Source organism: Homalodisca vitripennis, chromosome 3, assembly GCF_021130785.1.
Source record: "Homalodisca vitripennis isolate AUS2020 chromosome 3, UT_GWSS_2.1, whole genome shotgun sequence".
In the NCBI taxonomy this organism is placed as follows: domain Eukaryota; kingdom Metazoa; phylum Arthropoda; class Insecta; order Hemiptera; family Cicadellidae; genus Homalodisca; species Homalodisca vitripennis.
This window is the reverse complement of record NC_060209.1, coordinates 185,302,122-185,322,439: the sequence shown is the minus strand read 5'-3', so window position 1 is coordinate 185,322,439 and position 20,318 is coordinate 185,302,122. Positions and strand designations below refer to the sequence as shown.

At 35.4% G+C, this 20,318-nt stretch overlaps 1 protein-coding gene across 3 annotated transcripts in view; it reads left to right on the top strand.

Moving 5' to 3' along the window:
- Nucleotides 1–20,318, top strand: part of LOC124357853 (calpain-D-like) — a 60,618-nt gene that overhangs the window by 31,907 nt on the left and 8,393 nt on the right. For all 3 annotated transcript variants that reach the window (XM_046809929.1, XM_046809932.1, XM_046809930.1), the window contains exons 5-11: nt 2,168–2,282; nt 4,436–4,622; nt 9,555–9,752; nt 12,851–13,018; nt 13,326–13,522; nt 15,295–15,440; nt 16,826–17,004. In XM_046809929.1, coding sequence (XP_046665885.1) covers nt 2,168–2,282; nt 4,436–4,622; nt 9,555–9,752; nt 12,851–13,018; nt 13,326–13,522; nt 15,295–15,440; nt 16,826–17,004 — 1,190 coding nt within the window. The remainder of the gene's footprint in view (nt 1–2,167; nt 2,283–4,435; nt 4,623–9,554; nt 9,753–12,850; nt 13,019–13,325; nt 13,523–15,294; nt 15,441–16,825; nt 17,005–20,318) is intronic.

Genomic DNA, 20,318 nt, shown 5'->3' with positions numbered 1-20,318 from the left:
ATAAAGCATTTTGATTGATTGATTGATGAGATGTTCTCATTGTCTCATCAGGTGTACAAAATTGGCATTGAATTGACCCTTCCAACCATAACTAAGTTGTATGGAGCCGGAATATGCAAATCCGTTCATCCAGAAATGAAACATTGAAAAAGTTAATAGCTAGAGCATTTGCTCCTTTTTTTCTTTGATGCTTCCTCAAGGGTGCTAATGGCATAGTAGAAATTGTGCGTATACTACCATATCTGTGCCAAAAGAAATTGGGGGCTTTGTTTCTAAATGGAAATGGAAAGCTGAAGAGATCAAGCCTTATTCATCATGAAAATTCTCTAGTGAATAAGAAATGTCTGACAACTGATCAAACAGGAGGTTTCCCTCCTGGATAGCATAGTGATGGGTGCTAGAGCCGAGTCGGTTGCAACCTTTACTGTATGAGAATGCCATTTTCCCGATCACAGGAAAAGGTACAGTTATTTTGTGTATGTATATAGCATTAATTTTACCAATCACTACTGACTCTGTTGTACTTAATCTTAATTTATTTGAAATACAAACCTATACAGTTTTATTTCATACTATTAATACGAGGTCTGTTCAAAAAAATATCACAACTTTTGTTTTTTTTTTTTGCGAAAATTATTTATTCATCAATCTTAATATTGTCCCATTCAAAGTAATCCCCATTAGTATTATACACTTGTGCCAACGTTTCTTTCCTCAAAGCAATTTTTTGTGATCTTGTCCAGCTCCTCCTTCGATGCCGTCTTTATCTTGTCAATCGTAGTTTAGCGTCGTCCTATCATGAGCCTCTTCAGTTTCGGTAACAAGAAAAAGTCACAAGGGACCAGATCAGGGGAATACGGTGACTGTGGCATCATTAGTGTGTTTGTTTTGTCCAAATAATCACACACAAGTAACGATGTGTGAGGAGGATGTTATCATGGTGTAAAAGCCAAGTTTTACTCTTCCACAAATCCGGTCGTTTATGGCAGATTGCTTTGTGAAAATTATGCATAACGTGCAGATAATATTCTTTATTGACAGGTCTGTCCTATGGCAAAAACTCATGATTTTCCACACCCCTGTAATCGAAAAACATTGTAAGCAAAACTTTCACATTTGACCGAACTTGGCTTGCTTTTTATCGGTCTTGGCTTGCTTTTTATCGGTCTTGGCTCATGCAGCAGCTTCCATTGTGATGATTGAGCTTTCTACATCATAACCATAAACTTATGATTCGTCACTGTTTATGACCCTCTGGAGCAAATTTGGTTCATCGCGGACAGAGTCCAACAGCTCATTAGCAATGGTATTGCACTGCTGTTTTTGGTCAAAATTGAGCAATTTTTGTACGAATTTCGTGGCAACACGTCTCATGCCCAAATCATTCTTAAAAATCAAATGGCACGAGCCAATCGATATGTTCATGTCCTCTGCAACTTCTCTAACAGTGATTTGACGATTGGCCAATACTATTTTCTTCACTCCATCAATGTTTTCATCTGTTCTTGACGTACTCGGGCATCCGGAATGCTTTTCATCGTCCACATCTTCTCGGCCCTCTGAGAATGTTTTGTACCACCGATAAACATTGCTTAGGTTGAAGATAGCTTCTCCATAAGCCACAGTCAATATTCGGAATGTGTCCAGGCACTTAATTTCTTTTTAACACAAAATGTAGATTTTTTGATCCATTCAAATTGTCCGAACTTGTTGGCATAAATCAGAGACATGTGTACCAACATAAGGCCACAAAAAAATTAAAAAAAACTAATATACTTAATCTGCAGAAATTAAAAAGTCGCAATATTTTTTGAACTGATCTTGCATTTGTGTAAAAGTCTGCATTGAAATTCAACTGCAAAGGAAATATAAAAACCTTGTTTAGATATATATTAAAATAAGTGACAATTTGAATAGTGGTTGCCATTAATTACTTCTTTGACACATAAAACAAATACTCCATATTAAAATAACATTTTGGAATGACATTATTTTTTACCAAATAAACATGTAAAAGTGATAATTTGGATAGTGGTTGCCATCAATTAGTTCTTTGACAAATAAAAACATATTCTGTTGCTGTATTATGTAACTTTGATTCAATTTACCTTACATTCCTAGGTACTACTTTTTTACCTACACAATATTTTGAGTTGTTGGGTTACAGGCGAAGAGAAAACAGTTATGGGTGCCTTTAATAGAGAAAGCTGTGGCTAAAATCCATGGGTGCTACGAAGCGTTGGTCTCCGGGCGTGCCATAGAGGGGTTGGCTACTCTCACAGGTGAGCTATTTGTCTAGCAAGTCAAATAAACCAGAATAAGTTATATAGGAAGCTCAATTATGCATATTACATTTAGTGCATATTTTTTGTGGATGATTCCATTATATCTGATGATTCAAATGTAAACGTATTGTAGTTTATTCTTAAATCCCACCAATAAAATTGAATTCCTTTTATTATCCGTGATTGTAGTTTCTGAGCTATGAAAAATATGTAAACTAGAGTACTTACAAACCTCCTCCGTTCAACTCATTTAAAATACTTTTGTTTTGAATATGTATCGATTGGACTGCATAAGGTTGTTCATCATTTGGAAGTTTTTGATGAACTAGAAGCATAATAAGATGAATTAAAATGAATACATCTTAGAAATAAGAAAAAACACACAACACAGCAAATGAATTTAACAGCACATACTTTAATCAAATACTAAAAAATCTGTTGAAACAAATACAATGATAACACACATGCAATTGCTGCCTGATTTATCTGAAGGCTATGTTGCTTATTCTGTGTTGCACGTTGAAGTTCAGCTCAGGACAGCGAAGTAAGCAATTGCATTTTGTTGTTGCCCCTTGCTGCATAAACTGAACTAAAAAATTCACAAAATTCCATGTCTATTCCAAAACATGGTTACTGTAACTTTGTACATTTTGAGGTTGTCTGCTTTATCTTGAATTCAACTGGTGAATTAATGCCATACCAAATCACCAAGGTTTATTTCACCTCAGAATATTATCTCTCAAGTTGTTTTTGTCTGCTTCCCTGGTGCATGTGAACGATTTTCCACCAGCTCTCCCAGGTCTACACATTTTTGTACGTGTATTTTTTTTAACCAGTTTTAATTCTTGGGGAACAGAGAATCGTACAACCAAGGGAATAAACATCAGGAATTTTAGAGGTTAAACAAATTTGTTTACTAAACCACACTATTTTATAAGACACATCCCCATGATTATTAATTCTCATTACTAGTCATCATATAATAAATTTATCATGAACACTTCTTTGTGAAATTTAATGAGCCTAATAATATACACTAATCAACTTATCTTTAATTTTTGGGATGCTCATGACTTATTTGACTTTTACAAATTTGGAGATTACACGAAGAGACTTAATTCACATGAATGATCGGTACAACTCGTATTCGTACTAGAGTCAAACATGTACATGCCTATAATAGACACTAAGAAAATTAGTCTTAAAGATGAAATATTGATATATTTAAACAAATAAAGCGCTTCACCAGAATGGTCAGGCCACATATGATCAGTCAGATCACACAATTTAACTGGAAGGAAAGGACCTGATCTACCCTCAGTTGCTCAACTCTAGACTGGACGTTGGATCTAAGCTCTACAGTTCATGTTGTAACAACGGTTTGGACGGTTTTTTCATATTTAGCTTATTAAACAGCTTTATTGGACAACTTAATATTTAGCTTAGTACTCAATTTAATTCAAAAAAATTCTTTATTCATCAAATATACAACTGTATTCATGAATGGTGTCAATTTTTACTTTAACTACAAAGAAAAAAGTAAATATGTACATAATTATGAGTTTGTTTTTGACCAGTATTAATTAAAATTGTTTGTACAAGGCAACGTCAACAAGAAATACTTTAAAAAATTAATTTATTTAATCTTTGTCACATTTATAATTTTTTTATTTACATTGAGAGGTGGTTAAAAAACTGTATTCCTGTATAAGCTGGAAAAAAATTTCTTTATTTTATTTAATTATTTGTAAATTCTTTTTATTTCTTGTGTTTGTCAACATTTTTAAGTAATGTGCCAATAATATTTTTCACATAAAAAACGGTTTTAAATTATGTAGAGACTGTAAACCGCCATTATTCCCATTTCAGTGAAGTGATTTCAACAATGTGCATCTTAACATTTAACATAATTCTTATGGCTTTTTAGGAGGAATAAAATTCTGTTCATATTACAGAAAGATTTTGACCAATACACTTCCACTCCATATGAGATGTGTGAGTGGATACAAGAAAAGTAAATAGATTTAAGCATTTACAAGACAGAAATAACCTTTTAATTGCAAAAATATAAAAAATACTTGAAGATGCCATTGGTGTAGAAAGATTCACTTTGAGAAAAAGATGTGGTTTGACATGAAGGTGTGGTACAGGAGCTCCGTGTGAGAGTGTGCCACTACAGCCAAGCTCTCTACCGTCAGAGGATGAACTGGACAAGGACCTGATCTGGGCACAGTTGCTCAGCTCTAGACTGGCCAGGTTCCTGATGGGGGCATCCTGTGGCGGGGGCAACATGAAGGTGGACGAGGAGGAGTACCAACGGCGGGGGCTGCGGCCCAGGTACGTGTTTCTGATTACAATTAAAACTTCTAAAATTAAGTTATAATTACAATTGAACCCGCTACAGACCAAAAAAAGTTTATGGTGTCCAAAAATATCACTGGTAAAAACTAATTATATTTCTACATGACAACTTAAATTAAATATATCAAATAACTAGAGATTCTCACAATAAAATTTGTTGCCCAGTCTTTAGATCTTGCAAAATGTGGATAAACAAGAACAACAAAATACATCTATTTGATTCTACTTGCTACACACAGTTTACTAATTGAACCTTGCAATTGTAGAAATAGCCCACTGTAAACTTTTAATTGCTTTTTTAACCAATCCAAAAGCTTTTCCTGCTGCAACTGTTCTTTTTTATGGGAGTAAACCTGATTTGATCAAGAAAGACAATATAACCAAATTTGATGGTAAAATAATTCCTACTAGCTATGAATGAAATTTTCAACAAATATTTGCAATGAATTTGTGTATTATTTTTAAATTGGGCTATACATTTAAAAACTACTGTTTGATAAATCGGACACTTTTTTGTATGGTAACTCAGGTGAATTTTTCATTTTGGGTACTAGATAAAGTAATTTTCTACATAGCACCTATCTTCCAGAGCATGAAATTAAGGCTTTTATTTATTATATATTTTGTTATTTGTTTAAAAACCCATTGCGGATCGTGGAAAACGGCGCGCGCCGCGGGCCTTAGAGTACGAATTAATCCGTATTACAACGCAGCACCCGCAGTGTTTGCACGCCTACCTGCCTGCTTAGCGCGCTCGCTAATTATTACATGTTTTGTTTGTTTATGTTGTTATTTTATGTTATATAAAACATTATACAGATCATATTAGACAAGTATATTATACTAGAAAAAAATTTTAAAATACAGGTACGTAAACATTTTTACTTACGTTTTTTTTGCATGTTGTAGCTGCTTGATGTAGGACGGATCAAATGTTTTACACAATAAAAAAATGTTTCTAATAAAACTGTCACTTCAAGAAACAACTAATCTAATATATACAAAATATTTACACTGTATTGAGACTGTCTTTTGTCTTAGTAGTGGATTTTTGGTATGATAGTCACGGAAACAATCTTTTTCCCAGGTGCAATGGCACGTCACACCGGTTCACCAACCGTTCACACTTCCACCTTGTCTCGCTACGTAGCCCTTTTGACGCGCACACTTTGCACCTTTTATAAACTTTTCCTTTGCCTGCTGTAGGAGATAGTTTGGACAGGAAAGTGAGCCCAGGATTTTACCCTGTAATCTTAGAGGGTCCAAGCCTAATGCAGAACGACCAGGTGATTTTTTTTTTTTTTTTCCGGTAGATTTACCGTAGATAGCAATTGTTCGGGCTAAAAGTTATTCTAAAATCTGAGAAGTGGCGTTTTTTCTGTTTTTTTAGGAGGTTTTACCTTATTGTACACTGCAAAAGAAATTGAATATTGCAAAGATCAATCAAATAAAAAAAATCTTTTTTGTAGGCTTTTACTGTCCGGCGCATTATGGGGAAGCTAGCTAATCTTTGATCCATCCGATCAACGCCAAACATGCCGTTATTATTAATCTTTAATTAGGTTTGGTTTTCTTACCTCCTCCGTCACACCATGTTTTCTTTTTCTAGTTTTTAGTTTGTTCAAAAGTGACATCAGTATGGTAAGTTGAAAATACAATAACGTCTTTATTATCTTGCCCACATTGTTGCCAGTTACTCCGTTAGAAAGACCTGAAAATAGCTTCATTTTTTTGCAGGTTTATTTCCTTGAAGTCTTTTGGTATGTCAACCCTGGTTTTCAGTGCTGTGCCAATGGCATGAGCATCACATTTTAGTAGTAGTTCAACAAACAATAGCGGGGAAACATACCAATTGTAGAGAAAAACAGTGTAGCCTTGGTTATTAAAACGGCTGCATAAGGTCTAGGACAACAGATTCACTAGCTAAAAAATCTTCACTTACTTTGTCTGTACCTACATATATTTTAAAAACTGAACAATATCCAGAAATTACCTCACGCACTTTATAAATTTTTATGCCAAACCTGGCCCTTTTTTTAGGATTGAATTGGATATATGAGAGCCGAGATCTCATTTTTCATGAGACTTTCATCTAGTGATATGTGTTTCTCAGGCATGTAGGTTTTTAGAAACTTAGTTTCAAAATATCTAATGACAGGCCTAATTTTTATTAGTTTATCATGCCGGTCGTTTTCGACCGACCGACGTATCAGAAAAATGTAAAAATCGGGGATATTGCCATAAATCTGGCAATAGGCATTGTTTGTGAAAACAAAGGCGTCGATAATACCCTTCGCTGGGACCAGTACATCCTTATATTAGGTTTTTTTTACTTGGGCCATCAATATATACAGTGCAAAATAAGATTGAGTTCATCTACTGTTACAGGAGTCCACTTATCGTCACTCTTTAGCGGCTTCCGGCTAAGATCACCTAATTGCTCAGCCGCATAATCATTAGTTTCCTGGGCAATCATCTCGAACAATTCCTCCCCACAAAATAGGAGAAAAGAATTAAGTTCAGAAAATTATTCGTCTAGTTTGTTTGCAATATCAGGATCTAATCCTGGAGTACCTGTGAACGGAATATCATTAGGGTTATTTGGTTCATTTTTTCCAATCAAATATGGATGGTTTTTTTTTAATTTTTCTTCTTACTGGGCTTCTTTTTTTGGCGTTTGCAATTTTACTTTTTTTTTACAATTTTATTACTGAACTTTTTAACGGCGTTTACCTACGGAAGCAGCAGTAGGTGGAGTAGGTGAGTTGGACTCTTCCCTCAGGACCGGATCCGGAGCGGTTGAAGAGCCAGGTTGAGGTTCATAAATATCCTCGGAAGCACTACTTTGAGCGTTTTTATTGATATTGAAATGATGTTGAAATAGAGTTTCTCCCTCATCCGTGGTGTCCCAGGAACAATGTCTGAAATAGTCTGAACATCTGAATCATGGTCACTAGCCCGCTCGTCACTGTCAACATTAGTATCCCGCGTAATTATGAAAACGTGGACAAATACACATGATAGAACCGTCTCCATCCTCAATAACACTATCGATTTCACTTTCATCACTTTCCACTTTCTAATAATAGTCTATCTAATTCAGATGATCGTAAATTGTCACCCATTTTATTTACGTACACGCACACGAGGCAAAGGAAAATCGACTGTACGCCTCAGACAAACAATTTGTCGCAAATAATAACGTTATTGACCGATAACGAGGGGAGTATTTGTGGACGAGTACCAGAGATAAGATAGGAAGCCAGTCCAGGGAAAACAGACTATAAATATCTCCGAAGCTTATAACAGCGATAAGCGTTCAAAACAAATAAGTCATCCTTACCACGTCATCCACGTGAGGGTCACGTCATTGTGCTTTTGGTCCACGCCTCGCTCCCGCGTCACCCTCACGTCGTTGATCCGCAATGGGTTAAGAGGTACAAACAATTTAGTAACCTGTCGTCCATGAACTAAGGCGATAAATTGGTGTATATTTTGTCATACAATTACATTTTTATTTGACTGATTTATTTAAAAGGTATAGCTTTAGATGAAAGGACCTATTTCTGGAGTGTGAATTTCGAAGAAAATAGTGTCTTTTCAATGTCTTGATTGTCTGATTTTTCACCAAAAAAAACCTTGTCACAAATCACACAAATGGTGGGATTTTCAATTGTAGTGCACATTTCAACACTCCATTGTATACAAAGTACGATAGGGACGATGCACAATCTTGCCAGGGCTGGTTGTGTATTGAATGTAGGATCTGACACCATTTTGTGCGCTAGTCTTGCCCATTGCTGCGCTATGTCAAAACATTCTGGACAGCCCTCGTTGTCACATTTTTTATTTTTTTTATTCCGTAGAGGTTTTTTCACTGGAAGAAGACGGTAGATTTCAATCCTTGAAACGTTGTGTTATACTTTTTTGTAACATATAACGACGGCAAATGTCCAAAATGCTTTTAAACCATCCATCGTCAATAACAAAATTTGAACGAAGAACCCTTGTAGGTGTTGGAATAGTATCCAAAGGTAAAAAACAGCATGATACTTATTGATTTGGTTACTAAGTTGATAAATGTACTGTGGAGGTCATATAAAACTAAAAGCTCTTTATATATTGCACTAAGTAACCAATTAATTAGTTTTTTCAATGTTTTCCTAAAGTTTCTTGTACTATTATTTAGTTGTATTTTATATAATAGATATTTTCACAAACCTGTTTCTCGTTACTGGTTAATATAAGTTACATCCAATGTTCTTGAAACTAAATTCTTGGCGGATTAATAACATAATAGGCACGTGTATTAATTTTTTCTCTAGTGAAATTTGTAGATGACCATCTTGCAGCCGAGAAACAACTCACGTGCCTTGTCCGCGAGTTCAACCGAGTTTCTGATTTCAACTTTGAGTCTCTTATTTCAACTTCACTTTTTAGACTTCTAGTTTACTAATCTTCACTTTTTCCGACTACAGCTGCAATGTCGAGCCAAGATTCTGACGCCCGCATTTGTGAGTCAACATCAACGTGAAGAGAAGTCAATTTTAAAGTTTTAAATCATTATTAAGTTTGTATGCAAAATTCCCATAGAACATTGGAACCATTAGGCCCACACCCATGATATCATCTAGTTCATTATCACTCTATTAGGCAGCAACGTGACAATAAATTATTTTATTTTTAACATCTAGAAGTTGTGCTTTTATGTTTATTTGCCACAATTAAACATATCAGTAAACTTTGCAAATCGAGTATTCATTACTACAACCCATGTGTTTCATCCATTCAGTACATTCTTTCGATAGCACTAAAACTTGGAAACTCAAGAATTGGCTTTTTGGGACTTCCGCAGTTTTCCTAGATCAGATGGAACAAAGCACTTCAATATTATGGATTGTTGTGCAGGCATGCTTACTCGGTGCTGGACGTAAGGGACCTGAACGGTATCAGGCTGGTGCGACTCAGGAACCCCTGGGGTCACTACTCGTGGCGAGGTGACTGGTCTGACGACTCCAACATCTGGACACCTCAGCTGCGGGAGCTGCTCATGCCTCACGGGGCATCGGACGGAGTTTTCTGGATCTCCTTTGAGGATGTTCTAAAGTATGTTCCATGATGTTCTCATTAAAGAAATGTGTGTGTTTTCTCTTATTTTTTTATTGGATTGTTTACAGTAAGATTGTCAAATACAGTTGCTATAAGAGTTTGGTCTACTTTACTTCAGTATGATAAGCTATATGAGGTGTAGTAGAAAGAAATATCTGATTCTCTTTTGGAAGTTGGCAGTGTGTAAGGGATCAATGAACTATTTGTAAAATGAACGTGATAAAAAAGTGGGCAGATATTCAGAAATCATTGATTACTATTAGGTGAATGACAAAAATGAGTTTCAATTTTAAATGACTGCAAGATGTAATTATAGGGTATTTATTAGGTTGTACCAAAGTGGATAAACAACATACACTGCCAGTATAATTGTCTTAGGTTTCTGTACAGCAGGATTTCTCTCTACACATCATTCCTTAAGTTATGGCTCTGTGATAAGGTCTATGAAATAAGGTATGATGAGTTTAAAGTCTATCAAATATACTTTAAATTTAAAGTTAATTTGTGATATTTTTTAAAAATCACTTTAAAGCATCTTGAGTTATTACCTTGTTTTTGAACAGAGTTAATTCAATATTTTGGAGATTTTTCAGGTTGTTCTCGTTGTTTTACTAAGAGGCCTAATAACAACTTGTACAATAAGAGGCATAATGCTTATTTTAAAATTTCCTATGCTTATTAAGGAAAAATGCCAAGTGTTTATAAAATGATTTGTTAATTTTGTGACAGTGTTTACCAAGGTAGTCTGATTGAATGTATTTGATATCTCTTTCTTCTTTCTTCTTATTTTCTTTCTTTTTGTAGTTCTTCAATAATATTGGCATTCAAAACATTGAACAACCTTGGACTTTTAATGAAAAACAAAAGCAATTCAACAAACCAAAATCAAAATTCAACAATAGTGGAGTATACAAATTAAATTGCAACGATTGTCAATCCCACTATATTGCACAAACGGCCGATCCTTCAAAATTAGATTTAATGAACACATAAAGGCATTGAAAACATCATCAAATTCAAAATATGCAGAACATTTAAATAACACCGGCCATACATACACTAACATTGAAAACAATCTTGAAATTTTACACACAAGCAAAAAAAGGTCGCTTATGATCTACTTTAGAACATTTTGAAATTTACAAAAGTGCAAAATTAATCATAATATATTATTAAATGACAAAGATTTTCTAACAAAAAATTTATTATTCGATTGACTTTTAAACAATATACATTGATCTCACATAAAATTAAATACAGCAAATTTAGCCACCAAGGTAGTAAAAAACACATGACAAATTAGTTTTAATTATTTATTTTTATAATTAACTTAACCTTATTTTGTACCTGAAGATGAAATCACTGATTTCGAAATGTACAGCGTAACAAAAATAAAAGTTTAAAAAGTGTTAAAGGTTTATTCATATTATGTTATTTATATAGTTATTAAATATGTTGATCATCTTGATTTCTTAACTTAATTGTCACTTTAATATATTAAAATCACAAGTTTTAAAATGGTTGTTTTAAAAAATGTATTAAAATATAAATTTAGGTTTAATATTAATCTCTGTCACACTGGCATGAAACTATTTCAAACTTGTGGTTGTTGAGGTTTTTTTTAAACCACCCATCTGCGATATATGGTGGCTGAAGCGAGATACCTACCTTCTTTGTTTTAACAAAAAAAAACCCATATTTTTATCCCAAAAAATTCAGAAAAGTAATTTCTAATACCTAAAAATACTGAAAAATGGCACTTTGGAGGAATAAGGGTAATTTTTGAAGGTTTTAAAATGTAAAAGTGAGTTGAGCTGTACCTAATCTTAAAGGTCTCTCTATTCACTGATCATTTTTTTTTAGTTTTAATTTATAATCACTTCTTGCATACAGAGTGGTCTAAAATGTCAAAGTTGTACAGTTTCATAATTTTTTTTACTGTCGTTAAAATTTTTTCAATTTCAAATTTTAATCCCAGCTTACCAAAGAAGTACTATTTCTTAAAATATGTTACAGTTGGCATTTTTCAGCATTTCCAATTATTAAAAACCATTCATATTTAAGATATTTTGAACTCACAAATCTTAAAAAATTCTAATAGCAAGGTATGACTTACATTACATGTATCAATAGCTCTCTTAAAATCTAAAAAATTTTTTATTTAAAGTTTGGGTTTGTATGGCTAAGAAATAATGCCAAAAATTCTAATTTTCATGACAGTCAAGTAAGGAAAGATAGTGAAAAAATCCATGAGAGATGTTTCACAATGACCATGCTTTCAGGCAATATAAAAAACTATAGCACACAATTCAAAACAAACGGATAGCAATGCTCAATAAAGGAATTGTGTGGCTCTGACAACACTCAGTCTCATACTGGTGTTGGAACTCAAATGGTAATTTGATAGTTTTGTTGGGGGCAGTTTGCTCAACCCTGGACTTGGTACCATTTGACAACCACCATTTCCTGCACATGGGTGCAAACTAGGAAACAGGTGCTTTGGATCATACAGTGATGTGAAAAATACTGTGGAGTCACGGCTACCATCATTGGTGTGAAGTTTCTATAAAGAAGGTATAGAAACCTTCAGGGGGTTGGTCATCCCCTAAGACAGGTTTTTGAACATTGATGGACGCTATGTAGAAAAAAGTTTAAGGTGTTTTCATATGAAAGAAATTGGGTTGAAAAAGATTGGTGTACAAGTATTTTTTCAAAATGGTACTTACTTTCCAAATACAGCTTGTAACACAGAAGGGAACGGTCTGCCTTCTCACCCTTTCCCCAACCATCAACCTGTGTGTTACTCACGGTGTTGTGTTCTGCAAGTGGTTTGATTGCATAGCCATTTGCAAAGTGTGATGGTCAGGATGGAATGAAGTATGGCTGCGAGGCACACTGTCCCTATCTCCTCCCTCAGCCACTGTTGTCTTTATGCTACTCATGGTGTTGTGTTCTGCAGGTACTTTGATTGCATAGACATGTGCAAAGTGCGGTTGGTCAGGATGGAATGAGGTACAGCTTTGAGGTACACTGCCCCTCTCTCCTCCCTCAGCCACTTTTGTCATGTGTGTTACTCACAGTGTTGTGTTCTGCAGGTACTTTGATTGCATAGACATCTGCAAAGTGCGGTGGTCAGGATGGAATGAGGTACGGCTGCGAGGCACACTGCCCCCTCTCTCTTCTCTCAGCCACTTGTCCTGTGTGCTACTCACGGTGCTGGAACCTACGGAAGCAGAATTCACCCTCTTCCAGGAGGGCCAGAGGTAAAACCTATTCCTTCTCAATTATATTAAAATCTTGGAATTTAAAGTGCAATATTATGCTATTGACCAGTGATGGAACAAAGTCCTATAATCTCATACACAACATATTTATGTTAAAATGAATTATATGTACTAAATTGTATTTGACAAATTGTTGACTTGGAGTGAGATAATTTTTCATCATTACGAGAAATACCCAACACCACTGGTTATCATCCAACCCCTGAGATGGAAAATTGTTGGACCACAGCTATTGGTCTGGTGTTTTGTGACAGTACAGTGAGAGTTAGTTGGTTGTGTGTTGCAGAAATTCGGAGAAGAGCCAAAGGTCCCAGCTGGACTTGTGTGTAGTTGTGTTCAGGACCAGGTCCCCTGCCAGCCCAGAGGTGGGCAGACTGGTAGAGCACAGCAAACGACAGGTCCGTGGCTTTGTCGGCTGTCACAAGATGTTGGAGAGAGACCTTTATATCCTCGTTTGTCTGGCTTTTAACCACTGGCATACAGGTATCACTGTTGGTTACATTGTTTTTTGTTTTGTTTTTTTTACTTTTACTGTTACTTTTTTCACTTTTAATCCCTTAAATGTTAAGTAATTATGGTCTAATACATCTAATTATGCTATGGTTCAAATTTATTTCTTAAAATTTATAAAATTCTTGGATGCAAATGTTTATGTTTATAAATATGTGAATGTTCCTTGTACACTGTAGATATATGAAGACTATTAAGAATGAAGGTGAGAAGAATCTTTACCCTATCTCAAACAAAATATGACCTTGGTTTTTTTTTTCTTTTTGGTATGCATCTTCTTCTAAGTAAAGTTATCATGTGTGGAGGAATAAATTATTCCTTCCTATATTAGGGTCCATCTTCTCGTAGGGATTTCAATAATCAGTAGTATCTATAGTCAATCTCATCTTGTACTGAGTAATAAACCTTTCTAGATTTCTGCCTAATTTTAACTATCTTCTTGTAGAAGAAGTTATCTTTATCCCTAAGACAGGAATACCGTTTTGTAATAGTCTTATCTGGGAGAGTCTCCCCATCCAATAAGTTTTAACCAATTCTTAATGAGTGATGGTGTTCTGTATTATCTCCATCTGTTTCATAGTCACGAGCATCTCTTCTTTACTTTCTTCAGTAACTGCAAGAGCAGATTGCTCTCTTCCTCCTATTCTGTCTGACCGCCACTTTCTGTTCTTTGCATAATCATCCTAGATAGAATCTCCAGACAAAGGCCTCGTAGACCTCTCTTCTATTCCTCCCTATTTGATCTTTTTATTAATTGTCTGACATTGGTATTTTTGCCTCATCGTAGAAATATTTTGTTTTGTCAGCCATGTTTACCCATTATTTAGTACACTATTATGTACAGGAATTCTCAACTTGTCTCTTGATTTGTTTTTTCAGTAACAGTGTTCCTCTTCTTGACAATTTCTGACTACTTAAAGTAAGCCTGATGACTGAATTGTATCAGATGACATGTTAGGAACAGACTCGCCTTTACATGATTTTTTTTTTTTCGGATTTCCAGGATTTGCTTTGGTTTCATTGTGGTTGTGCTCATTTTTGGTCTGATGAAAAGCGATAATTTAAAGATTGCTCCCACTTTATGCAACAAAGGTTTGCATAAAACAATATCTTTTGATACACAAAGTTTTAATATATAAATCAAGCTCTTCCAGTCCTTATAAAATCCTGTCCCACCTTGACCTAGAAATTGAAAGGAGGATTATAGTTCAGGAAAAATGGCTAGATGATAGTTTTGTAATTCATAGCTAGCGAGTAAATCATTTTACTTTTGCTGATGATCTCTTATTCGTTGTGGTGTAGAGAGGTCTGCAAACAACTCTATATGCTGTACAACAGACGGTATCATTGTAGGTGCACACAATCTCTTGTCTGATCATCTTGGGAGAAAGTATGTTTATTTGTCCCAAAGGGCAGAGTTCTTGGGAAATCTGGTCCTAATATCTTGGTTGCTGGGAGGAACCACAACTAGGGTTTGCCAAAGTAGCAAGATGAAGTGACCTGGGGTCATGTTATTTGTCCATTTCTCCCACATGTGGTGGGGGTCTGAATTAACAGTGCACCAGCAACCATTATATAATTCCTTTCCTTCTCTACGGTTATCCTTAGTCACTTTAGTTTCTGTTTCTGCTGCTGGCCGAAGTAGACTATCAAAAGAAGTGTCAAAAAAAAGGAAAGTTCGAGGTAGAAAAACATATTGGATATTTTATTATGTGGATTTAATGTTTTTCTCTGGTGTCTGACAGGGATAGAAGATCCTGCCAACTACCCCCAGTATGTGCTGGCGATTCACAGCTCCAAGAGACTACTGGTGGAGCAGGTGTCACCCCCTCCCTTCGTGCTTGCCGACGCAATCATCAGCCTTACTTTGGCGAAAGGTCAAAGACATGAGGTAATCAATTTTTTAAAATAAAAAAATCCATTATAACAGTACAAGGGTTACTCTGAAAGTTTTTAGAGATTATAAAGGAATTAATTGTACAAGACTTTCCAAACATTAGGTGTGATCAAAGTAATTCCCTTCAGCATCAATGTACTTTTGAAGGTGGATTTTCCACTTGTTGAAAGCATCCAGCCTCTCAATTTTCAGAAGCCAAAATACTGATGAATGTCACCATCAATTTCAGCTTCTGAAGAAAAGTGACAACCGTATGATTGTTCCTTCAAATTTAAGAATAACCAGAAGGAATATCAGGTGAATAAGGTGGTGCTTCATAGTTGTGATGCCATTTTCAACCAAACACTCTCTAAGTTTTTGCAGCAGTGTGGAAAAGGCATTGTCGTGGTGTAAATTTAAACCATTAATGTTCAAAGTCTTGAAGAACTTTTGGCAAGCATTGTTCAGTATGGCAACTTGCTGTGATAGTCCATTGTCCCTCCACCTTAATACCTTAAAAATCTTCACCAGTCCTGTATTCCTGAAGAAAACCGTGTACATTACTTTCTTTACCAATTGATGATTCTTGACCATTGTGGGGGATAGTTTGTCTTCAAACACCTCTCACCTCTATGCAACTCTCTCCTTGACTTGGAACATCATAAAATGGTACGTACAACTCATTCACCAGTGACAGGTTTAGAAATAATGTGATGATAACCTTTATTAAACAGTTGGAGGTCTGCTGACTAATTCTCACATGCTTAGCTTTTTGCTCATATGTCATATTTTGTGATACCCATTGAACAATTTTTCTGACTTTTTAAAAAGTCATTCAAGATTATTTGCACTGCTGCAAACCTAAGGAAGTTTCAGTAAGTAAATGCAGTGTCTATCCTCTTGGATCATAATGTACACTTGATCAATGTTGTTTAGTGGTTTAGTGGCGGCAGAACGCAGCCATCCTGAATGTTCGTCATCTTGAAGTGGATTATAGCCCCTTCTGAATTCTAAATACCACCTAAAAACAGAAGCATCGGATGGTGCTTCAGAACCAAAGGCAATTTTGAAATGTTCGACACACTCCTCTAGAGACAAACCAACTTTAAAATCGTAGAAAATCAACTCGAAAATGCTCTTTTAATGACTCTATGACATTGATCTGATCCAACAGACAACAAAAGTACACTGATTAACCCAAGTTGCTGTGAGGTACTGATTGGCATTTGGACAATCAGACAAGAATGATGAGATTATTGCAATATGCACTGTCTGCTGGTATCTCAAACCTTTCATAGTGACCCTCGTACAACATTGTTCATCCAGTCATATTCCATGTCAAGTGTGGAACTTTGCTAGAGTTGAGCTGATGTTTTTTCTACTACTTCTATCAATTACAGGGCCGAGAGGGCATGACAGCTTACTACCTGACCAAGGGTTGGGCTGGACTCGTGGTGATGGTGGAGAACAGACATGAGAACAAGTGGATCCATGTCAAGTGTGATTGCCAGGAGAGCTACAATGTTGTGTCCACGAGGGGCCAGCTCAGGACTGTGGACTCCGTACCTCCTCTACACAGGTTTGTGCACAAGACTAGACCACTTCAAGTAATAATTATCGTAGCAATGGTTTGATTAATCCGGAGTCCATTCTGTGGTCAGTGCATTTTATATAAACAGATAAGTTACTTTTTTGTATTCCCATGAAATCACTGTGTTTACATGTATAAAAGTATACAAAAAGGTGTCATCCCCATAATAATTTTGCAAATTGTATCAATCTGTATTCCCATGAATTCACTGTCCGTTATAAAAGCATCCTGGAAAGTTGAATTTTCACTCTGTCATTACCTCATGTATCCATGGAAGGTTTATAAATAAAATTGATTTTCTTCTGCGAGGTAGCATTTATTTAGTGTTATTAGCTTCTTGTGACTCTTTGCCAGCCTTGGATGCCATACACACACAATCATCGGTGTATGTGTTACTCAAAGAAATTCTTGTTTCACAAAGATAAATATAAAGAATGAGAATATAAGTTCTTAGTTCCTAACCCTTTGGATGGCAAAAGTCACTAGCAAAGACTGCTAGCAGCCAGTTGAATTAACCCTAAAGTTTTTCACAAGAAGTGTTTGTCTTGAAATGATAAGTTTTTCATTTAATGTGCATAGAAAATGGATATCTTAGTTTATATCAATAGTTTGTTGTGTTACAACCCAAATTACATCTACAGTTGTTCAGTTTGATAAATATTGTGAACATTTTGTTGACTGCGGCAGATACCTTACAGCGCACTCTCAGTGCGAGTTGTTGGTCTCTCAGTAAAGAACCGCAGTGAGACCAGTGTAATTAAACAAATACAGATTTATCCCATTTCACCATTTAAAGTCATTGTTGATGTTATAAAAGTTACCTTGCAGTTCAGTCTGACACTGTGTTCTGAATGTTTATTTTAACTCCAGTTCACCTTCCTCTTAATGCAGCATCCTTCCCACCATTATGTGTAAAAAAACTCGGTTGCTCCACTATGCTTAGAGATCGTGTGTAAAACATCGTAGTACACTCAAATCTAAACCTGAGAAGACAATGAGAATACTTCATCATCTATATTATACTGTATTTTGTAGTGTAGGTGTTTCTGATGTCAAAACGATGTAAGGAGTTCATTTTGAGTTTTTTTGTTGCAAAGTTTCTTTAGATCTCTTCAGACAAACATCATGTCAGTTTCCGGATGCTGCACTAAGAGAAAGGTGATAGCTACATTATGACCATAGCTACACTATGCTGTGTGTTGTATTCAAACATCGAATAAAGATTGTTTATGTGTATTAAATAAAATATCAAATTTGAATATTGTATACGTATTTAAATATTATAAAAATTGTTTTTAAATTATTTAAAGACTTTTATAATTTATCAAATAACAAACATACTGTTTTTTGTCTGGCAATACTGTCGGGTTAGATCACAAATATTTGTACTCACTCACTTGGCTGTTCTTGAGTGGAATATAACTGTTTATTTGTTTAGCAGCGTAAAGGATCAATTTGCTAAGCAATTTAGTCTAAATTCTAATTGTTCCTGTTGCTCGGCAACAATAAAGTGAAAATTTTTGTTTTATGAATTTTAAGTAATTCCTTAGTAGTAAAAATTTTAGAAATGAATAACCAAAAAATTAAAGTAAGTCGTAAATCTCAAAAAGAAGTTGGTGGACACGATAGGAATAAAATTCTAAAGGAGATCAATAAAATTGCAACGAACCCGTTGAAAGCATTCACGGCTTGTCCGATACAGAGAGTCGTCGTTCGGAAGAGTGTGCCAGAGTTCAGGCAGGAAGGAGTACACAAGAAAGTCTCTGCGAAGGCTTTCAGGAGCCAGGCGTCACAGACGGCACTGGGTGGGGTCAACGACTACGAAGGGGTGGTGAGGTATCCGAGCTCCCGTGTCCTGGATGTGAGACCCAAACGAGAGATAGGATTGCAGGTCGATCACAGCCCCAGCCCGAGAGAACTAGACCAGGACATCGGCCTGATAATGTCTCGCCATACGTCCCCTGTTAACCACGTACGAGTGAACCAGACTCCCATTGTGAAGCCGAGGACGGTACGCTCTGCCAAGAAGTTGGACCCTTGCAGGGCCCCTCCCAGCTACCAGAGGGGTGTGGTTCCCAAGTACCTCCAGAAACTGAGGGAGGAGGACAAGAGCGAGTATGTCAAGAAGCCCCTGATTGATTCCAGCGAAAACATGATGGATTCCGACATGATCGAGAAAGAGGAGAAACTGAGGAAACTGGCCGCCTGGCATCAGAGTTACAAAAAAATGGTTTCTGAATTAAATGAACTGTCTGTTGCATCGTAAAAATTTGAGTTTCATTATAACTGCTTATCTTTGGCAGTTAGTACAAATTATAATTGGATCATGTGATACAGGAAATTCACAAGGATTAATAAGAAAGTCTTAAATTATAGCATTGGCCGAGTTGTACGTCTAATAAAAGGGTTTAAATTTATTTTATATTAACAGGATTTTCAATAATTAAAATAAACTATATCAGAAAGGAATGACAAATTTTATTCAAATACAGTGTTTAAGTCATGTTATGTGGAATAAAAACTAAAATGCAAGATATAATAGGTATTGAGATTATAATATCCTACAACAAAGAATATGTTAATGACAGTCTGATTTAATAGAATTGGCATAATTTTTTTTTACTATAGCAGTGTACATCAAGATTACACTCATAAGTAAAAAAATATACCTTTGAACAATTTGGTATTTTTTTTATTTGTACAATGTACATTTCAGATTCGAAGAATCCATCTTCAGGTATATGTAGTTTAAGGTTAAGGTAAATAAATGAAGTAAAAACACTTAATTTATTTACCTTAACCTACAAGTACCTGAAGATGGATTCTTCGAATCCAAAATGTACATTGTATAATAAAGAAAATACAAAATTGTTTAAAGGTATATTCTTGTTATTTGTATTAAACACTTTTCGAGGCTATATTTCTAATACACTCTTATCATTCAGGCCTGTTGTATGCTGCATTGAACTTGACACGACACAACATTTTGTTCTGTTGTGTTTTGTTGAAGCTCTTGTATGTTCACATGACACGATGCGATGGTCCGTGGTGTCTGTCTAGTTAATCTAGATGGCCATAGCTGATTGAATACAGTAGTGCAGTATCATCTCTATGACTAGTTACTTTTTTTACTAGGTTATATGATTATAATTAGTTTTAGTTACACCTAAAAATGCTGTCGTTAAAATCAATGAATGGCTAGTGAAGAGGAAAATACAATCACTGTTTGGAGTTTCCTGCAGTTATAAGATCCAGATATGAAAAGGGAGCTATTAACATATCCAATTAATAAAATAAGAAAT